Source organism: Ciconia boyciana, chromosome 2 (assembly GCF_034638445.1).
Source record: "Ciconia boyciana chromosome 2, ASM3463844v1, whole genome shotgun sequence".
NCBI classification, from domain to species: domain Eukaryota; kingdom Metazoa; phylum Chordata; class Aves; order Ciconiiformes; family Ciconiidae; genus Ciconia; species Ciconia boyciana.
Window position 1 is genome coordinate 136,992,073 of NC_132935.1, and position 23,408 is coordinate 137,015,480.

General features: G+C 34.8%; 1 protein-coding gene across 6 annotated transcripts in view; it reads left to right on the forward strand.

The window, feature by feature from the left end:
• Positions 1-23,408, forward strand: part of DGKB (diacylglycerol kinase beta) — a 325,820-nt gene that overhangs the window by 183,399 nt on the left and 119,013 nt on the right. For all 6 annotated transcript variants that reach the window (XM_072851476.1, XM_072851474.1, XM_072851471.1 and 3 more), the window contains one exon: positions 2,594-2,658. In XM_072851476.1, the coding sequence (XP_072707577.1) occupies positions 2,594-2,658 (65 nt within the window). The remainder of the gene's footprint in view (positions 1-2,593; positions 2,659-23,408) is intronic.

Consider the following 23,408-nt stretch of genomic DNA (forward strand, 5'->3'; position numbering starts at 1 on the left):
GCATTTGTTATGCATGAGTAAGCACATTAGCCTTTTCATTTCATTCATTAGACAGTTAGTCCTTGATTAGTGTTTCCTAGTTTCTGTCAAATATGCTACTACTCCTTTATTCACTTTGTCTTGGGTCTATCTTTTTCTTTTGCTTCAGTGTGTAGAAAATTAACCGTTAACCACAACAGTAGTCCTTTTATTTCTTTTTCATATAGAACTGGCTAACAAATACACTTTTCTAATGTTGGCACATCTAATGGGGGATAAAGTATGAATGATGGGTCTTTCTAAAGTTAACAGTTATTATTTTAGTTCAGCTGGCAGGCTTTGTTTAGAAGTGTGATGTCTCAGGGTTTACTGTCAGCTTTATTTCATCCGTCTCCAAGAACTGTGGGATCACCTGGATACTTGTGAATATTTGCCTTATAAAATTGCACAGAAAAATACATTTAAAGTAATGATGAGTGCAGTTTGAGAATATAGCACTGAAAGTTTCAGATGACAGTTTGGATGACAGGACAGAACAATAAGGAATTTTATGGCTGACACCAGTTCATTCGCTAGGGCTTTTTGCTGTCATTTCCTTACAGGACAGTAAAATGTTAAATGATAATTCCATTCTTAAAGATAATAGAAAAATAAATAAATAATGATGCGATGTGCATAAAGCAACAAACTATATACATCTTCAGAAACAACATAAGAAGATAATGAATAAAAGTGAATATTTCAATGGAGCCAATACATTTAGTGATGCCACTAAATGATTTTATTTGATCAGTGATCACATCTTTTGCCTAAAAATTCTATGCTATGCTACATCCTTATGTAGGTAGAGTGTGTTTAAAATATTATGTCTTATTTATTAGTTTCTTATTCATAATCTTGAAAGTTTATTTAAATATTATCAATCTATCATCTGAACAATTTTATCTTGACATGATATTAAAGGTCATACATTTATTTTTTCAAAGCCAGTAAACCAAACTGGAAGGTCAGACCAGTCTGTTCTGCAGAGGGTGTCCTGCTTAAGATTCTAGTAAATAAAAAATTATCATAGTCATAAAGTGTTGCAGCCATGTTTGATGTTAGTGGGTACCTATATATCTGCACAAAATGCTTGCTTTCTTATTTGAGATTTATATTAACATTGACTGGTTTAAATAAAAATTATTTTAAACAAAATATTTTAATCTTGTTTAGAATCAGAAATACGATAAAATTTAAGTAAAGTATTTAATTTTGTTTTTTCCCCAAAATGCTAATTCTCATGGTTTGAAAATAATTTAAAATGTTTCTAGATATAGACTTCATACTGAATTTCATACTTTTCTCAAATTCTTAGCTTTTATAGTACCATACTCTTTTAAGTTGGTAAATAATGTCTCTTTTTTGTACACGATAGTGGATTATAGTGATAGTTTTATTTGTAGTTTTTGTCAAACTCTATTTACATGGAAACTGGCATGAATTTACATTTCTTACTAACTGAACTAACTCTTCTTATATTTATATTCTTATATATGCAGCATTTTAAGACATAATTATAAAAACATGATCCAATGGATTTCTCTGTTTACTATCTCCTGCAAGAATGAAGACTTGGTAGATTTCATACTCTCACACCTCATGTAATACATACATTAAAAGATGAAAAAACTTTTTACTTTCTTAATTCCCAGTTTGTAAATTTTTAATAAATTAGTATATGAAATAAATATTGCATGATCTGGAATGAGGGAAACATTATTTTCATACCTGCAAAGGAGATATGAAAATGCTGGGAAAACTGATTCTAGCATATCAGTTTCAAATATTCTATTTTCAGCAACTCACACCACCACATTGATGGTGTGAATAAAGAATGGTATAAAGAATCACCACATATGATTCTTTATAAAATGTTATACACATATAAGTATTTCAAATAGCTATTTCATTTCACATACACATTATTTAAATGTATTATTAGCATAATTTACTACATTTTAAAGTATTTTGAGAAAATCTATTTAATTGAGTTAACAAGTCTCTTTTTTATATTAAAAATCCATTTTTCCCCCACATGATTTCATACCCTGACATATAGCAAATGGGGCATCTCCTGACATTTATTCCCATTTTCTACCAAATTTTAGAGAAAGCTATTGAATGGCCAAATGCAAATCTCAAGCTATATGTATATAAAGTAACTCTGCTGAATCTATCACTCACCTTTACTAAAGGAATAGATTTCATAGACTTTATTTGTTATTCCAACAAGAAAAAAATGTATGAATGGTCTTATTGTAAACCTTCACCAGATCTGGATGATATTTGCTGTACAGAAGCGGAAGACACTTTGAGTAAATGTAACTTTCGTGTCTGATTTGTGAAAAGGAATAATGGAGACTGTAATAAGTGTAATAAACTATTAAGTTCAGATATATCCCATTCTTGGAACAGTGTACCTGTAAGCTTTCCAAGTGATAACCGTATTGCTCTTGTTGAAAGTGACAGTTCACAAAACACCTTATGAAGGATATGCCTTGTTTACAGTTTCGGTCTTCTGTTTTGCAATTTTCCTGTCACGATAGATTTACGGTTTTCTTTTTCCTGTTAGGATGCTTCAATTGCCCACAGATTCCATATCATGAGAGAAAAACATCCAGAGAAGTTCAACAGTAGGTAAGAATCTAAAAATATTTGCATATGAAAAGATTCTTTCCATGTTATTAAGGTATGTTCTGTGAGGGGTTACATTTTGCACATCCTTTAAAATATTGATTCATATAAGAGAGAGGAAATTGGAGCATTTTATATTAAGTATATGCTCCCAGACTGCTTGTAGTGTAACTGGTTTATATCTGGTATTTCAACTGAAATGAATAGCATTATAAATAAGCTGTTCTCACATGCGAAATGTTTGACTTGTAAGACTAGCATGGACAAGATGATGCATTGTGGTATCTGAGGATCCCTGAATTGACACTTTGCCATTAGGCACTGAAGAACACTTATTAGACAGCTGCAGATGGTGATCCTTATGTTTCATTCCCACACGCACACTGGTACATTGACGGGGGGCTCTTCCATATATACTCTTAGTAAGGGCAAGTGAATGCCATTTTACACATAAATGCTTTTATCATTAAACAGCTTTGGATATGTAAAAAGTCAGGAATGAGACTTTGCATCTGTTCCTTTTGTTGCTTTTTGAATTTGCAATGTTATCTCAGAGCTTTCTGGAGATTAAAAATGTATTACAACATGTACTGTAAATTCACCTTCTTTCAATATCTGATTTGTTGAGTAGATAATATTCATAATGCAATGCTTATGTTTGTCTCTTCTTATTTAGGTAATTTAGGACATAAGTTGTGATGGGTAAAAGCAACATTTCAGAAACTAACATTTAAAGGCACATGGGGAGAGGAAAGTAAGATACAAAGTTATTGGGAATAAATGGGAAATATCTAGAAATAATTATTAACACATATATTTTGTCACTGTGAGCCTACCTATAGACTTTTTTTAGTTTTCCATGGGGGTGACCTGGAAAGTCTTGTGTAGATGCAAATCTTCATAGACCTTAGGGTGATAAAATATGCTGTTTGTGCTGTCATCTTAGAGCTGTACGGAATGATGTTTGAATAAGTTTGAATATTATCTAACTTCTTGCTGTATTCATGTTGAAAGTGTAAATTTTACATTTAACAGTCAGAGGTGGGGGCTTTTTTCTTAAATACTCAATCTGTTTAGGATCTATGCAATGCCATACTATGACCCTGAGTATATGTTTCTTTTTAAGTTCCACAGTAAATATTTATTTTGTATGACCTCTTCCTACCTCCAATGCTTCTCATTCTGAAAGAATTACTCTATGAAAAGATCTGAACTCAAGCTTGATCTGCACATCCCAATGTATTATACTCGTTCAGCAGGCCTAGAGATATTGGACATTTAGCAAATGCAGATATTCTAGGCCCTGAAGATTAAGCTAGTTTATCAGTGGTCTTTCTGCGTATTTTCAGCAGTTGGCAATTATAATTTATAAAAAGCTCAGCTAATAACATGAGTTTCAGATCAGATTTCATGTCACAATAAATCATATGCCATTAATAACATCTGCTAGCAGACTCACCTTGAAATTCATCTATATTTTAAGGAACCTGATGTTTCTAACATTATCTTAAGGAAATTAATTACAAAAATATATAGTTCCAGTCCCTACGTGCTTTGGTACTGCGATATTGAAAGAACTCAAGAAAAGCAATGATTCTCTGGGTATTGAAAGACTATTCAGAAAGATTATGCCTTTCTAAAAAAGAATGTAAAGACTTCAGCAAAGTATTGTAATAGAGACTGATGGTTTAAAATGTTTTGCTTTTGTGTAGTGAGAAAAAACCGCAGATTTCTATTTTTGTTGAATAGAATTTTCCAAATGATGTTAGTTCACAAATAGTTTGTTCCACTAACAGTTATTTACATGTGGCAACACTCCGTAATATGTTGCAACAGTGTTTTCCTGCAGTGTGTGAAAATAAACCCCTTTTTAGATGTCTGCTAAACCACAAGACTTTATTCACCAGAGTGTGGAATTTTCTGTGCAATCTAAATGATTTAGGATCAGCAAGTCCAGCTCAAGTCAGATTCATAGTGGGCTCCATAGTTAATAACACTTACTCATTTGAAAATCCTACATTTTCACATGTGAATATCTCCCATGATTTAAAAAATCGATTCTTTTGTGGTTTTATGTTAGTTTTCTCTTGCCTGATTTTTCAAGGTTTTGAGCTCCCACAGCTGTCATTCAGTTTTGTAAAGCAGGTCCTTGCACTGAAGTTCTACTCTGAAAATGAATACGTAAAAAGTTTCCTCACTGAAGAGAAACTTCAAGTTTATGCTGTGTGCAGAGGTCCTTTGAAACCCCAAGGTGTTGTATTTGCTTCAGTGAAGTAAGTTAGGTTAAGTTTTCGGTTGAAGAATCTTTTGCTTTAAATCCTGGTAATGATCCTCAGATTCCTGAGGACATTCCTTGATACTCTGATCCCAAGTTTCATGTGTAATTAGAGCATACCAATAGGAAAATTCCCGACACATTTTACTTGTGTGTGAAAGCAGAATCCTTCTGTACTTGCATACCTTCTCAAAATGAAGATGAGAGCATATCACAAGGCTTGGAAGGACTTTTTAATGACTACTAGCCAATATTGTAGTATGCTTTGGAAGTAGGTGGCTAATTATTAGGAACTCTGACACATTTTGAAACTGTTCAGACTTATTAAAAGTAGAAAGAAATAAATTAAGGCATGGATTTCTAAACAGCTTACAGATACTTAAACATTTAGGTCTTTGGAAAATCTCAGATTAAGTATGTGTAAATACTCATGAATTAAAAACCTACATTATCTGTTGTTTCTTAAATCTTCAAATGACTTAGCAGCTACCTTGTGACATTTCTTTTCAATGAAGCACCTGTTTGTTTCAGATTCTTATTAAATTGAAATAAAGTCCCTTTGTCAAAAGAGTCTGCTGCGTTCAGAAGCTTAAATTTCACTGAAAAACGCTTAATGCATGCCTTAATCACTTGAAAATGTTATACTTGTAAGCTGCAATATGGAATGGCTCCATATTGTTTTCCAAATAAGGTTTAGCATAAATGTCTAACAGTGATTTTAAAATATTCATTACTTATTCCTAAAAATGGATCTGCAAGAGAAAATCTTTCTTCTGATGATGGTCAAATAGGCAAGAATGTAAGTGAGAACACAGTAGCATCCCCACCTCTGTCAAAAGAATGAATCCTAATATGCCATTTTAAGTAATCGTATCTTCAGATCATTAGCACACATTATCAGAAACCAGTACTGACATTACATTAAGATTTAAATGTGTTCATAAAACCCAGAATCTCAGCTGTCACATTAGCCACTCTACAGGTCTGAAGTGCTGAGAACCCTGTGCTTGAGAAAGCGAGGTTCACTTCCCAGCATCTCCTGCTTAAGAGGAGGGTCAGATTTTCTGATTTCAGTGTGGAAGGGCTGAGTTAACCCCAGGGGGAAGACAACTTGCAAAAGACAGCATTTCAAGTAACAGTATCATTAAACTAGGACATACTGTTGAAATAACAATTCAGTTAGGCCAAAATGCCCTGCAGGGAGATCTGTGTAAACATCATAGATTCGATGCTCGAAATAACAGATGTATGAGTTATGTGACTGGAATATACACAGGGAAACAAAGAATACATTCAACAAAAAATAATTCAAGTTCATATTAACTATTCTAAAATAATATTCAGTTAAATTAGGCACTCTAATTTGACTATCTAGCACCCCGTAGCATAAAAGATATTTCTTAGTCTCAGTAAACTAAAGTAGGGTTTATAAATTGCATTTACAATCTTAAGTACATCATCTTGGAGATCTTCAAACATCAGTCAATTTTCCTCTTTTATGAAGAAGAAATCCTAAAGTAGAAAAAGATCATATTCCTAATAACTCGATCTGTATCATGTTCTTGACCGTGTACTTTTGAGATTCCCTTTCAGCTTGCTTAATTATGCTTTTATTTTGTGCCAATAGCTATGCCCTTAATCTGCCAGGCAATTTTTAAGTAATAGAAAGTACTGATTTACTTTGTGTAAGTGATGTCCAAGAGAATAAGTGTTCTTTTAATGAATATGGGTGAAGGAAGTTACACTTTTGTTTTGACTTACATGTTATGTGACATTGGTTTAATCTGGAAAAGCCACAGAAAGAAAAGGTGGGAGAAATGGCAGGTAAATGAATCCTTAGCAAGTTCTTCCATGTGTCCCAACTTGAGTACTGCACTGTACAATGTAGTCATCATAGTATCCTATCTTAACTGACCTCAAGAAAAAAAGAAAAAATCCTGTCATGCAAACACAGATTTCTAATCCAAGCTGGTAGCAAAGAAGTCAGAACACAGTTATTCCACTTGAATACTGGAGATTCCCCAAATCACTTGCTGTTGAAAGCAAGTACTAGTTCCAGTTTGGTGACTGAATGCCACAAATTTAAAAAGATCAGTGTAACCTTTCTCCTTATTTTTGCATAAGGCAACCTCAGTTTAAAAGCAAAATCATTTATCACGGAGTGAATAAAATGCTCCATTCTCAGATGTACTTAGCCTTTGTTTTAAAGTTGGCTTATTTTAGCTTTGAATTGAAAAGTCAAAATGTTTCATTTTGAATAGAACAAAACTATTTTGATATTTTCATTATTCTTCCAGTTTTTCAGCTGAAGTGATGGAGTGTCTTGGGTCGAATCACAACTGCATATTTGCAGTGAATATACTAATCATCAACACAAAATTCCTAACTTGAATTGCAGACATATCAGTCTCTTTCCTTCAAGCTTTCCTCCCTTCCTGGTTGTGACTGAGCTGAGTACGCTTAAAAAGAAGACACTGGCCCCACAGAGAGACCAGATTGCAGACATCTGTTACCTGTTCCATTGAACCCACAGGTTTCTTTTCATAAAAGGATAAGACTCCAGGGAACAATACCTCTGAACTCAGGCAGTATTACTGCAACTGTAGTCATCAGAAGAAGCAACACAAGGCGAAAATATTTATGATAGTGTGTGAAATATTTTCACATGAGCAAGAGATGGCTTGTAGTTAGGCGGCTTAGTCTGCCTAGCTCTTGGTTGTAACGTTTATAGACAGAAAGAAAAAAAAAAAAAGAATCAACAAGTTCTTTTGTCAGACTTCAAATATGTAGTAGCTCATCTTTAGAAAAAAATGCCTGAAGTGTATAATGAGTGCTTGAGTTTACTGAGCTGGGACAAAAGAAGATACTTGGAGTATAATGCTGATTCAGCCTACGTCTGTCTGTTGTCTAGAGAGCAAAATGACAGCAGTCTGCATCTGCAGTATCTGCACCTCTCTCCGATACAAAATTTCACATTTTTGTCATTTCTCTAGAAAGTGAGAATGGGCTAAGGCCCTCTGCTTGAGAGACTTCTTACCCTGTTAAACATTATTCTGTAGTGGCTATCTGGGAAGCTGGTCTGGTTGGGGAACCTTAGGTTCAGACTCATGAGCACTAGAGGCGGTGGGCTGTATAAAATATGTTCTAAGTGGACATCCCTATGTCCTGAGCATCACCTGTGATTTCAAAGTACATCTTTGAAAGCAGTGCGCCATATCTGACCCTAAGCAGAGCAGTGAGTTTATGTTTGTATTCTCAGGGTCCTCAGCTGCCAGTCACTACTGCAGGATTAAAAGTCACTACTGCAGGACTAAAATGGGGTCAGGTTTTGTCCTGTTATAATGGTAAAGGCTATCTGTTTATGGGGCACTTCCATTGGAGGGGTTGTGAAACACCTGCCATTCTGCACTTCTAAAAACAAACAAATAACTGAAATATGTACTATTAATATTGACAAGATAAGGGAATGTTTTTTCCTTTAAGGAAAGTTACGTGTTTTAAAGATATGTAATGATACCCAGTTGTTAAAGAAACAGTTGCTTTAGAAATTGTCAAGTAAAATGTATAGCTGTGTTAAAGGGTGAAAATCATTGCATTGTCTAGCAGAAAGGATTGTTTAACATGGTGCACAATCATATAGAGGGACTGGCCCAGCATGCATTGTGCAGGTAACAAACTGTTCATTCACAACAGGTCTATCCATATGCTATAGGCCAAGGTCAATAAAATCTAATTTTCTTCAGCTGATGTCAGGCTGGTAAAGGAATTTATTGAAGATGATGTTTCATTACTCAGACTAGGTCATTGAACCTTTCCTATGGATTGAAGTGCCTATTGGATGTTCTACACATTCTTTAATTAATTAAAACTACTGCCTTTTATTTCAATACATTAAAGGCAAACTTAACTATATAGGAATTAAATCTCAGTCTCTTTCACTGTTTAGTCACACCATTTGAAATAACAATTAATAACGCAATGATAGAAAAAGGTTTCTGACTACTTGCATTTGTAGTAAATTCACATGTGAAGAGAGTCTATAATAGATATGAGAAACACTGTAACGAAACTACTAAACTACATCTTGCTATTTATTGCTTGCTTTTAAAGTATGGTCAGGTATTTCTATACAAATGAATAAGGTTATTTTCCCTGATTTTCATGAGCACGCACTGAATAAAATGCATCATGATACAATTGTTTTTTATCAAATATTGCTTGCTTTTTTTTCGAGGGACGACTTAATTTTATAGTCAGAACTAGTGAATACTAACAATGTAAATTTGCAGCTGATTTTCACACTTCATTTTGGATCAATTAATCTTCAAATCTCTGCAGCAAATGGCAAATCCTTACATAAGTTTCATGTGGATATGTTTCATATTTACAACAGATGCTGGGCTTTATAAACAGTTAAGCAGCAGCCATTTCTAATATATATCGCAAAACCAACAAAACCTTCTTTCAAAATCCAGTCAAGATTGCTAAGTGGCCACAGCGCACTTACGTATAATATTATTGACAATATCCAAGCCATTAAAAGCAATGAAATGAATTGTTAAGGAATAAATTTTACACTTCCTATTTAATAAACATAAACACATTATTCTTTAGTACAAAGAAATTAAAATTTAATCACAACATGAAAACCTTTACTCTGAACTGTGGGTGCTTTATGGGACTTTTTTTTTTAATCCTTTAATTCCAGTAATTAAGCCCCTATTTTTAGAGAATGTTGTTGTCCAGGCATATACTACAGTACCCATCGATAATGAGGAGAGCCCAAATACTCCTTTAGTACAGCATAGACTGATATGATACACAGCATGTGCCTTTACTTACCTTGTACCTTAAGTAATGAGAAATTGGGTCCTAGATTTGCTTCAGATCCAGAATCTTACAACTAATATACCTCAGGCTTCCAACTCTAGACTCTGAAATTGCAAATTAGTTTGTGTCATAATAGAGAGACTTACGTAATTGGAAAAAAAATTTTAAAAAAATTAGCTAATTCTCCTAACCCTATTTTAGTACAACTGTTCAAAATTCATTTTAATAATTACCTGAAAAGTAATCCTTTCAACCAACATGCCAGCCCCTGATTAAATAACCCATAGTTCTTATCTTTGCACTGAAGTGATTTTAAGTACTTAATGTATGTAATAAAGAGCCTGTGTCACCATCTCCATCACTTCAGATAACATTTTCCATTTTCCTCTTTATTCTGTTTGAATGTAGTTTGCCTAGCTTGTGTCTATGTATTTTCATGTAAATACTCAGACTACTTTCTCATCTGATTTCAAGTCTCTTATTTTTATTGCAACAAGTTGCATAGCCCTTTCTAAGAAATGTGCAAAGCTGGAAGTATTTCCAAACTTATAGTATGTAGTAAAGTATAATTTGTGTACCTTACAAAATAAGATCAATCCTGTGGATATCCCTCAAGTAAAGTATGAAATCTCTTTAGCATCAATGTACCCAAATTATATTTACTATTTTTATTTTTATATTTAATTGTATTTTATTTTTATATATTTTTTATTTTTATATTTTGTATTACATACTTATACCCAAAATATGGATTTTTTCATTATCTTTGTGTGTGTGTGTGTGTGTGTGTGTGTGTGTGAAATCGCTACACATTTTTAAATAGATTATCAGAAGAAAGTACAAAACAAAAAACATCACCAGAGAAATATATTGGATGACTTGGTGATTTAAAGGGAATGGCTGTTGCTTATTCTGATATGTGACACTACTACTATTGAAGCCTAGTTTAGCTAAAAGATAAAAGTAGTTTAAAGTGATATTGCCTGTCTTTCCCTCAGCACACTTCATAGTCTGCCTAACGGGAGATCTGATGTGTTTTGGGAATACTGTTTTGGTCCTTTACATCTTTTGAGACTAAATTGTATGATTTCTTATATTCTTACGCTTCCTAAGAGAGGCTTACTCATATCAGGATATTTCCATGTACTAGCATGGCACTGAAAGAATACCTCTTTGGCTTCTCTTGTAACTATATTGCTGAATGATTGGCGACTATTGATCTGCATCTGCTTCTGAAGTAGAAGATTGACGGATGTTCATTTGCTATCTCACCAGTGATCAGGGCGCTAGTATCCTGCTTTCAACTTTTTCCTTTGTCAGACAGAGAAATTGTGGGAATTTAAAAAATATTGCTAACCTGGTCCAACAAAAACTGTTCATGTTTATTTCGGACTCTACTCTGCACCTCAGGAAATACACATTGTATGTTACCTGTCTCTGTTGAGTGCTCTGTAATGTTCAGCTCTGGTTTGGGTAAAAGGATTCAGATCAACATCAGGATCATAAGGAATGTGTCAGATTGTTGGCTAAAGGATCAGAATCATCCCTCTTCCAGCTCAAAAGGCCCAGGAGGACTCTCGGGAAACTGTCAAGACAGGATACAAGACAGGCAAAGAAACATATGGGGAACAATCTTAGTTTTTGTATTGTTTCTCAAAGTTTTAGTGAAGAGTAATTACAGAATTCTGAATTCATTTACTGATCAGTGATTGCTAGGATGAGCCAGATGCTTGTGGTATGTTCATATGCCATAGCATAAAACGGATCACAACAGAAAAAGCAGAAAATCATTGGACATAAAAACTGTTACCTAGTAATTACTTGGAATTTATTAAGCTTGGAAAGTTTTCAAATTATATCCAGTTTCAATCCCTGGAAGTGTGCTTAGATAAGCCAACAATTAATACGGTTCCTTAGGTTAAGAAATTAAGACAGTATTTTAACATCATATTGAATTTACATTAAATTGTTTTCCTGATGTACCTAAAATTCAGGACCAGGGTATCATTTGAATCCACATGATGTAGGTAAAAGCTGCCTAGGATTTTGATTTAGTAGTCAGAGGAAGAGGCTGGCTGTTAGTTTTGCCATTTTTTGTTCAAATTCGACTTAGGGAACAGCTGCAAGTAATATGGTTTCCTGGTTCTTGAGAAGCTTTCAGTTATGCTTTTTTAATAAAGATTTGTCCATATGAGGAACAGCAAGGTCTGTTAACCTTTCTTGCAGCATGCTATTTCTGAGCCAATTATGAAGATGTCTAAAGGCATCGAATGCTCTTTGGAACAGTAACTTGTGATTTGGGAGTATAATGGCCAGCTGAAGAACTTTCTCTGTGGTTAGAATATTTGTGCTCACAATATATTAAAAACAAGGGCAGCACTGATTTTTTTTATGAGCTAAAATACTTCTTGGATTTTTTTCTTTTAGTTATGATGATATATTAATAACTACAGTAGCAGCAGAAGTAGCAGAAGATTCTTAAGTGATTTGGATTTTGATAGTAAAGCCTTGAAGGCTGTGTTAAGCTGTCAATCTAGTTCTTTATCAAGATTTTGTTGATGTTCAAAGAAAAAAAGTGTGTTAATCAAAGAAATATGTTCTTCTTGCTGGAATGAGGCAGCTGACAACTCATTCTGAATGAAATCTTCAATATGTTTAGCTGCTTTGATTTCATAGAGAATTGCAGCGTGAATGTTCTGTGAAAGTGATTTGGGAACTTGAATTTAATTGTCAAATTGTTGTGGACTTTTAAAAATTAAACCTGAGTGGATTGACCTAACTATGTAGGGCTTATGCTTCAAAAAAACCCTTGCAGTAGCAAAGCTGCACAGCAGCCATGCCACTGCAGCCATGGGACTATTTTTATACTGGCTTCATAGTGAGGGCACTCAACCAGGAAGAGGGAGATTGGGGTTCCGTTCCCCCCTCCTGACAAGGAGCAATCAAAGACACTCTTACTTACTTGGAAAGCGTTTTAATCACTAAACAACAAAATAGCAGCTGGGCTACAATGTAACTACAAATGCCATAGTTCACAACTATGGCAGAAACACAGAAAACAAGTAAGCAGGTGGGAATTTGACTCTGTCACCAGGTTGCCAGGGCACTAACCCTGTGAAGAGGCATTTTTGTATTATTTAAAGTCTGGTAAAAGGCTACGTTTTTAATCATGTGGCTTAAATTACTAACAACATTTATCTACTACTTTATTCATATAAGCAAAATAAATATCATGGAAACTGGATGCACCTGCTACAAAGGTGGTGGTTTATGTGTAGCATGCTAGTATCTGCATAGCAGAGTGAGAGATTCTCAACTGCTTTTGTTAAATCTAGAATAAGAAAGCACAGACACTAATCTAAAGTATTTGCAGTCTGGCATATTGCATAAGTGCATACAGTCTTCCTCCTGCCAAAGCTCCTTTGACATCACCTACAATGCCCAAAGACATTAAAATTGTAGGATAAGGGTATATGGCCATGATGCAGAGCAGTCCCTGTTGGAGAGACATATTAGGCAGACTCAGCAAGCACTGCCAAAGAGAGAACTACTTAAAGTTACAGAAAGAAGATGCCTGTCAGGGCTAATCTGAACATGCTCTGGCTCTGGCAGTTTCTCAATATCATTCATGGACAGTGACAGCTGACCTCCTGCATAACAAACTGCAGGTCTACTTTTAAGCTGGATAGCACTGCCTGGTCTGCATGGAGCACACCACCACGTGTTCTTCTGTGGTTTAGAGTAGATTTAGACTACCTGAAGCACAAAGCAATACCTTATGGCTGTCTTGCTTGTGTTTCCAGAGCCATCTCAGCCCTAGCTCTGCAATTTGCACAGTGGAGATGTGGCTGAAGTATGGGATAAGACATGTGCGGTGTTTTATCCTATACGGTGTTTTGAGTACACTGGATCACAAGCTAGTGGTCACTACTCTCACACATTATACCAGCTTCTTGATCCTTAGCAAATGTTTTTAGCTGTCTCAAGTGAAAGAAGTTTTGGGGATGAAATTTTAATTTTAAGTCTGTTCTTGCTAAAAGGCACATTCATCTTTTGCTTACTTTTTCTTTCCTCTGGCATCTTATGACTTCTCTTGTTTCTCTTTCTGCTTTTGACTCCTTTTTTCCTTGCCTCTTCTGACTTTACTTTGTTCCTTCACCTTATAAAATAATCAAGGATACAGATTTCAACAAAACTATACTCTTGGTTAAGAAGGATTTCAATTTTTATTATAAAGCTAAATTAAGAGCTGCTTAATGCTCATGGTTTAGTGTTTTAATAAAAAAGGAAACGGAGAAGCTGACAGAGCAAGAGGGAAGTGCTTTTCAGCCATGTCTCTTACTTGAGGTCTTAAGTGTTGCTTTGTTTGGTCTATTTATTATTTTTTCTGAAGTTTTTGTTATATAACGTCTATCTTTTTCATAACACTTTTCCTCTCTATGAAATTACAAGGTGGTGTACAACTGCATGTGCTGTACACTTCTACTAGAATACTCTTTGACACTGTAAAGCTAAGTAATCAAACCATAAGTGTGGCAACTTAGTGCCCTGAACTGGTACCAGTCTAAAACCTGTAGCCTGGAAGAGGACATACTCAGTTTCTGTGCCAGGATTTTGGTGTACAGTGTGAAGTCTGGGAGCTAGAGATGGAATCTTTTTTTAAAGCATACAGAACTGAAAGCCCAGTGCATCCTGTAAAAAAAGGGAAAGTGACATTAAGGTTTAGAGGAGTGTTCCTTCCTCACTAAAGGCTGTTCAGAAGTATAAGGCAAAGTATCAATGTCACTGCAGGCTAAATAACTGTTATCCTATTTTTCTAGAATTAATCACTTTTATGCGTTTTTGAGAACGCTCTGAAATACCTAACTGAATATTATCTTGTTCTGTTCTCCAAGAATTTAGATTTGGGAATAAGCCCAAACCTGTTGGAAAAAAATTAGTTCTAATAGGTCAGCCAGTGTTTCACTGACATCCTGATCTATCTGAGCTTTTATATTTTTCATCTTTTATTACAAGGCATGCTTTTGATCTTCACATTTATAAGTTAAAAAATTCAGAGAGGTAGAGTTTATCATAAAACATTGAGTTTATTGTTTGTTTCATTAACTCAAGTACTGTCTTGTACATTAAAATTAAGTAACCTTCCAATATTTCAGATTGATTGTCTTATTTTACACAGTACTAGTAATGTCCCATGTATAATATCACAGAATATTGGACATTTTTGATGGCTGGATATACCTTACCCACAAGCCACAAGAGGTCAACACTTAACTGTATCAGATAATACTTAAGGAAAATCATTATCTTTATAGCTGAGCCTTTTCCTCACAAAGAGTGTAAATGTTACTGATAACCAGAATGACAGTTTTATGAATTAAATAATTATTGACTCTCATGACCAGTTTGATCCATCTTTCTGATGACAAGACGCATAGGATTTTTTAAATTTTCTGTGTGGACAGAATATTCAAACTTTTATGACAGTTCAGGACTTGATATTTTTATGACTTGTATCCAGTCTTATAGGATAGAAGAAAAGAATTATGTAACACATGGAAAGAACAGAAACCTGAGTTCTTTACCTTATGAAATTCTGGATTGCCTATGAGGGCAAAGTATCCTGCTTTCTGGAAGGAGATAAAAATACGTAGCTAGTAAAGCTCCCTCAGATGATAGTGCTGGGCAGGAATTCATTTCCCTGATGTGAGAACATTTTTCCCATTTAAAGATAAATTTAATTTGGATTAAAAAATCAGAACATGCCTCAGTGACAGAAAGGGAGCTTTGCCTCTCCTGCAGTTGCTGCTGTCCTAAGAGCTGCAGTGCTTGCTTGAAGTGAGAGAGTCCCAGCTTCAACATCCTGACAAAGACTCCCCTTCTCCCTCTGTGCTTCTTAAGTAAAGTACAAGTTGCCTTAATACTAAGTTAGCCTATGAGAGAAGGTTTGGGTTTTGTTTGTTTGTTTGTTTAAGTCTGCTGTGGTGAATGTTTATTGATACAAGGTAGACCACCTGGACAGCTTGAAACTGGTGGATATAGTACAAGTCCATCCAAGGGACTTCATTCTGCTGTCCTGCTGCCAGGGTGAAAACTTCAGCAGGTAACATTGACAACTGGTAACACTGAAAACGGTGGCTAGAGTTGCGAAGATAAGAGCACTTGCCTGAGATGCTGGGAATTAAGTTCAAGCCTTTAGTGCAAATATACACACAAACTGTGTTGCCTAAATCCCAGGTGATGTGCATTGACTCACCAGAGATAGTTAATAAGGGGTAGCTAAGTATGTTTTTATATGTAGCTTTAAGCTGATATTCCATCTGTTAGCTAACAACTCTTTCTAGATTAAAATTCCATTAAAATTGGCTTCATTTTATGTAGTTTTTGATTTCAGTGAATAATATAGCCTAATCAAAGATAGCTAAAAATAATCTGGGTTAGCTCTACATGGAAGTCATAATATGTATCCTGAGAGGGGGAAAAAAACAAAGGCAACAACCCGCACCATAGTTTTTGACTGCAATAACCAGTGAAAGAAAATCTTTATTTACTGGTGAGCCCAATAGGATTTCTTCATTAACAGGGCAGACAAGTATGACCCTGTGCTTGCTTACAAGCTGGATTCCTCTATGTATCCACAAGCTGTGACATTCTGCGATTACTGTACAGAAGGTCTTTGAATATTTGGACGTGAAATTTCGGTCTTAGGTAGAATGATATTTTGAATAAAGATGTATTAAATATTTCTGTCAAGATTTCCACTTTTCATGCCATAGGTCAGTCTAAAGATTACTTCCAGGGGCATCTTTGGCAACTCTTCAGATTATGTTTGGGGTTTTTTTTGTCTTCTAGGTTGAAATACAGAATGTAAATTGTCTGTTTTACAGAAAAAGAGATAGACATAGAGAGATGTCAGTTTTGTCCCCACAGCTTATGATATAGATCAAAAAGAGGAAAAAAATTACATTATATACTTCGTATTTAGTATACACTTTCTACATTGGGAACTAGTGAAAATAGTTTAAATGTTTGCTAAATTATAACTCGCAGTAATAAAAAATGCACATAGAACATATTTGTTTCTTACAGTTTTAGAAACAGTTGATATCCTCATTTGTACTTCATAATCCACCACAGTGAAGGCTTAATAGACCATTAAAGAAACAGTAGGAAGTTAATTTTAATATGTAATGGTGTGAGGGGTTTTATTTTTTCCTTAATACAATGAAGCTTCTAACAATTTTATTTGCAAAGAAGATGATTATTTAATAAAGTGACAAACTGTCCCACTGATAGGATACATTAATTTTCCTCTAAAGCTGTTCCTTGTACTCCATAAGAAGGTGATAATTAGGTTTGCAGATTAGAATAACATAATCAGACCACTTGTGTGGATGCTTGTTAAAATATATTTTCCTCTTCATATAAGCCTCATAATAATTAAAAACTATTTAAAAAGAGAACCATTCTTTTTCAGCATGGACTTTTTAAATGAATCCTAATAATATATCAAGTTATTCTTAAGCTAATTCAACTTTTTAAAAGGTTAATATTTGAAAAAGAATATGGGAAGTGATTAACTGATGAGTTTAAGTATTAGCATTAGGTTTTGCAGGAACACCTACAGTATAAAACAGCGCTCATTCATATCCTGATTTAATTTCTTCCACTGTCACTCCTGATTGTTCCATTTAATCTTTCTTAAGTCACATAAAATTATCTTGTATGTGTAAATTAACAATCATTTTCTAATTCCACTGCAAACTTGAAGCACTGTCAGAGGAAAAAAAAAAGATATTGGCAGTGATTAATTCTCTATTTTAAACAAAACTAAATGCAGTTACTATTGAGGTAGAGTGCACAGACTGGGTTTTTTGGTGATTCTAGACTCAAATAAAGGCCATAGAAAAATAACAATGAATGTGAAATGAGTGGTTCACATCTAAACAATCGGGCCTTGTATCTATCACATTGGATCAGTGCAATATCCACTGACCTTAAGTTTTAAAACACTGAAGCCAATTTCCTTTGCCTGGGATTCGTGCAGTATTAAATGCTTCTTAAAACTAACTTCCTGGCCTAAGCCCAAGGTGGGAAGTGTGCAGACTAAGATCATTTAAAGTGCCTTTAAGTGTTCCAATTCCATCACTTTTAATAAGATCGAGAATTTTTTTTGTAGAGTTGAATGAAGTCTTATTCTAGGGAAGAGGGGAAGGGGATTGTTTGTTATTTTGTTTTTGTTTACAACAGACATGAAATTAGTCTTATACTAAAGAAGAAAAACTGTTTTCACAAATATGTCTTGGTATTTCATCAGTGTGTTGCAAACTTTCAAGATCTGAGATGTTTCATTACAGCAGTTATGATCAGTGTGTTGATAAAGGAGGCCTGATTTAAACACTAGAAGAACGGCATGTTCTGGCTAGAAATGATTTCAATTTCAAATAACTAAATGCAGAAAAAAAAAGTGTTACATTAGCAAGGGTTCACTGAGTTATTAAATATTGCAATCATCTAATTTGTACGTACGTTCTTGTAAGCCCTACTTTGTGTGCACAGTTCCATTGATATACCAGCTTAATCAAATTCAGGTTGCTGTGGGACATTTTTTATGGACAAGTAAAAAATAATCAGTTTCTTTTTATTACCATTATGGAAGAAGTGGAGGAATATTTTTTCTGGTGTGCTAAATATACATACTGAAAAGGACAAATGTTCAGTCATTTACAGAAGGGGATGCAATACTGACTGATTTAACAGCACTAGATTAATATTATATACTCAGTCATGAAGGGATTTATAAAATATATATTTAATATTGTTTTAATCGTCCTTGGATATTAACCAAATTTTCTTATCATTTAAAGTAAATCATATGACAAAGATTACCCTGTGCTCTTGCCCAGAAATTGATCAATAATGGCTCTATAGGCCTATAGGTCAGCAATTTAGAAACAATGACCACAGTTTTCCCTTTCTAAATAGACCATTCACAACAATCATCATGGTAAATAGCTACTTTGAATGGCATTGTTTGTAACTTTTAATTCTAGATATTTTTGGTTGGACAAGAAGTGCTTATAAGGCATAAAAAAAATGACATTTTTTTAAAATATCTCTGAACTACATAATTCCTCAAGGTAGCAGTCATTAGCTGAAAGTCTTTCTTTGTTCATGTTGAGGGAAAAGGTAATATAGGCAGGGTGTTCTAGGGATGAGTATTCAACCTTGGTCTCCAGAATCCAAAGCCTGATGAGGTGTACAGCAAGCTTTCCTCTTAGAACTTTTGACTTGTATAAGTATGCAAACAGCATAAGGATAGCAGGAGTATCCTGTCAAATCCTGTCTAATGGATTCTGAACAAAAGCCACCTGCAAAATACCATAACTGAAACGTTACTGGAGGAGCATGATGGTCTCCCATCAACTTGCGGCCTGCCAGCCTTTCTATATATAGTCAGCTCTCCACAGTTTAAAAGAAGGGCCTATAGGTGCAAGTAAGTGAAGAAGTCACGGCTCTGTGTCGGACTGCCTGTACTGGCCTTCCTTACATAGGAAACATTGCCATGTTGCAAGTAGATGGTTTATAGAGATGCAGCTTCAACTCCAAAGCATTTCTGAGCAGCAGGAAATTGAAAGAGAAAATGCTTATGGATCCATAGTGTCCTGCCCCATCTCTAGTTTTAATGTTGCCCTTACAAGCCAGGCTTTGTCTTTCAAATAATAATCTGTGCTTAAACATGCTAGAAATCACTGCAAAATTACTAAGGAAGAGAATTTAAATTTCAGTGATATTTATATCATTAGCTCTATGTGTATTTATAATTTCTCTCTCATAGCCCCTGAATATATAAGACCTTAGATGAGGTCTTCTAGGATAGTGAAACAGGTATATAAAGATGTAAATTATTTTCCAGGGAGTCTAAGAATGAAATGATGTCCTCTGAAATTCAGCCCAGGGCATGACTATCAAAGGATATTTTATCCTTTTTATATATGCTAGAAACACATGCACGAGTGAAAAATGTGAAGTAATTTGAGAAAAGAGTTAATTAAGTGAATAGTGGAGAATAGGGAGAATAGTGAGCATTCTCCCTTGTCCCTTTTTGCAACAAACTTACTAATTATTGCAGTGTTTCCTTTATTGATTGCATTGCTATCCTGAGTCTTCATCTTTCCACAGAGGGCAAGCAGAGTGTGCTTTCCGTAATGGAAAAATATTAAGCATTAGCAAAATTATTGTGGGACTTTAAATGTTAAAAATGTCTTAGAGAGTAATAAAGGTTAGAAAGTTTAGCAGGTCACCACATCTTTTTCTTATTACTCATATTTTAAAGCATTCAAGTGTTAACCTTTTGAAAAGGAGAAAAAAAAAAGAGGCCAGATGATTGGGAGATACTTAATTATCTGTTTCTTTAAAGAAGATATAGTCAGGTCCAACTTCATTCAGCTGCCAACACTTGCATAAAGCTGCTGGAGAGAGCTCCTATGAATACCCAATTGCATGGCCCTAATTTGGGATAAAATAATGCATCTAACTATACTGTTATCTATAATTGATGGGCACTTATGAGTGTAATTCATTGAAATCTCACCTCTGGCCCAACCTCTGCCACTCCAGGAAGCAAGATTCATAGCAGTTTTCTTTCTGGTTTTATCAAAATCATTGTGTGAGCTTTATAGGGGGTTTAAGCAGTAAATTGTACACAATAAACATATAGAAGAAGCCTAGCATGAAGTAGAGCCTTTTAATAACAGAGCCTGCATTTGTTTGTTTTCTTTTTCCTCTTTAAGAATATATATATTAAAAAAAAAAATCACTTTCTTTGGTCCCCTGCTAAGACTAAGCTTTTCTTCGAATGTCATCCATTTTCTAGAACTGTAAAAAATGGAAGAGCTTTGCCCTTTTGACCTGCTAATACATCTCAGTCACAGTTCAGTGAGAAGCTGTGACAACATACACACTGATAACAAGGCAGACTGTTACATCCCCATTTTTTTAATGTTGGCTATATCAGCATTACTGTGACACAACTCATCAGATTTTGAGTAATGTAATTAATTTATGAGATTTCACATAATTAAACTAGTCACCTGTGAATATATCCAAAGGGATCTTTTTATGTTGCTAATCTGGATTTTTCATTCCGGTTTCGTGTATAACAAATTATTTAAACTGTGTATTATTGGATGATTGCATACAATATTTTTTCTAGATCAAGTAAGCCACCTCTCTCATTTGTAGAGGCCGACAAATGTGTCGATATACCAGTATGATTCCCTATACCGTGTTCTTCTCCTACCTCAGTTTTGCAGAGTCTAGAGGCCCAAAAAGCAGCATCGGTGCTGTAGTTCTCTTGCACAGAGGCATACGTATGAACAAGGCCCAAGAAGAGATCATACGCACTATGTGACATTAGCTCTTTTCATGGGTGTACAAAGTTCAGAGGGAACAAGCTTGTGGATAGTGGTTCACCTAGCAGCAATCACTAATCAGAAGTCTTTTAGAGTTGTCTAGGTTCAAAAGCCACTTGAAGTTAACTGTTCATTCTATTTTCTACTAATTTAAAGTGATATAATCTAACATTTGAATTTTACTGATTAAAAATCAGTTTACCTTGATGTAGTTTGTCCAGATTGAAAAAAGATGGCAATTGCATTAAGGGCATTTCCATTGAATCAAAAGAAGTCTTTATGTACTGACTTGAAAAAAAAAAAAACCAAAACAAAACTTTTAGAACAAATACAACAAATATAGGCTTGGACACGAGTTTAAGTAAAAAGGTGCAAAATCACCTGTCAGTAAAATCAAGGCAAGAGCTGTGCAATGTATTGTTAAATTTTCTGTTGAACAGCCACCACTGTTGACTAGGACAGTTGATTTGTTTCTATCTCTAGACTGAGGGAAGGGGTTCTACCTCTACCACATCCTGTTCGTTCAGGTCTTGTTTTTAAGAATTCCCTGAAAATCAGAAATAATTTATTTTTATATAATCTATCTCACTGAAAATCCATTTTGTATCCCATTTTTTAATTGTATTAGGGTTAGAAGATTTGAGCTTTTTTGTTTCTCTTTTTTTCTAGTCAATGTTAATATTGAAGGTGGTTATTACAACTCTGTGTGTGAATTTCTTTTGATTCAGCAGGAATAACCTTGGTAAAATGCTCAGTTTTGCAAAGGTGCCCTTTCAAGATGCAAATTAACACAATTACCTTAGTTGAAAACATATTTTGGAGGTATGCAATCAAAATAATAAACTAGTTAAATAAAGCTTGCATGTGCAATCACATTTGGTAAATAAAAAATATTTTCTAATGAGAAAGTTGATACGATTTGCTTAGTGCAGTTTTGAATTCAGGTTGTACATAGTTTCAGTTTTATGCCATCGTAAAGGTAGGTGCTTCTCTCCTCTGCGTGGCAAAGCAGGAGATAAAGAGACAGCAATTCCAGAAATAGCTTAAACAACATGTCTGGAGAAGAAAAACAGCAATGCACAATATCCAGGTCTTCCTCTTCACCCACACTCTGCAAAATAATTATGTGGGACAGCAGGATGGGGGGGGATTAAGTCAGCACTCAGCAAACAGCAGATGCACAGGCTCAACTTCGTTCTTCACAATCCCCAGTCTGAGATGCAGAGCAAATAATGCTTCTTAGAGAGGGAGAAAGTACATAATTATTGTGATTAACCCCACAGCAGTTCATCTTCAGATGAAGCTAAAGCAGGCAAAGAGTCTTCACAGTGGCTCCCAGACAGCCACGGGAACAGGAACATTCCTTCACATTCGTGCACTGTACAGCAGCGATGCCGTGACTCTGCTTTCTATATGGGTGCCAATCTGTCCCTTTATGCCTTCCGGGGAGTCATAAAGCAATTTGGAAATATAATGAACAAAACGCGTTTGTCTTGAATTTCCCAGCAAATATTTTAATCTGTACCAGAAAAGCTGTGTGAATATAGTGAATATTCTGTTGTAGGACCTACTTTGGTGGGTATTTTCTTATTTCTTTTATTTTTTTTTCTTTTTAAGTACGGTACTTTGTGACTTGAGTTTTTTAAAAAATATTCTTACTGACCATCTCATCCCATTTACTTTAAATGGCAATTTAGAATATGCACTAATTTGGTGTCACAGACAGATCTGTAATCTGGGTTGCCCTACTTTCCTAATAACATTATCAACAGAGTTTATTACTGGTTTGGCTACAGAAAGCTAATTCCTTGTAAACATAGAATAGGAATCCTAATGAAGCTGCTAAGCTGCAGTGCAAGCTTTGATATTGAAAGTGGGGGGGAGAGAGTTGATCATATTGAGTCAAAAGGAATGCGCATCTTGTAATATCTGATAGAGAGCGTGAGTTGACTAGATTATAGGATAACAAAAACTTTTATTTTGTTTTTATGGAAACTGTGTCTGAGTAAGAAATGTAGGATTTCCTCTCTCACTAACCTATGCTGGTTAGGGGATCGTCTTTGTTTGATTATCCCAGATATACACATTCTCATTAAGTATCCGTCCAAAGGTTTATTGTGGATAGAAGAGTCAAATCTATTAGTTTTCAATTCCTTTTTACTATAGTAACGAAAACATATTTTTAATAAAATAGGCAGAAAGAATAACCTGAGGGAGTAGTTCAAACCCTCCTG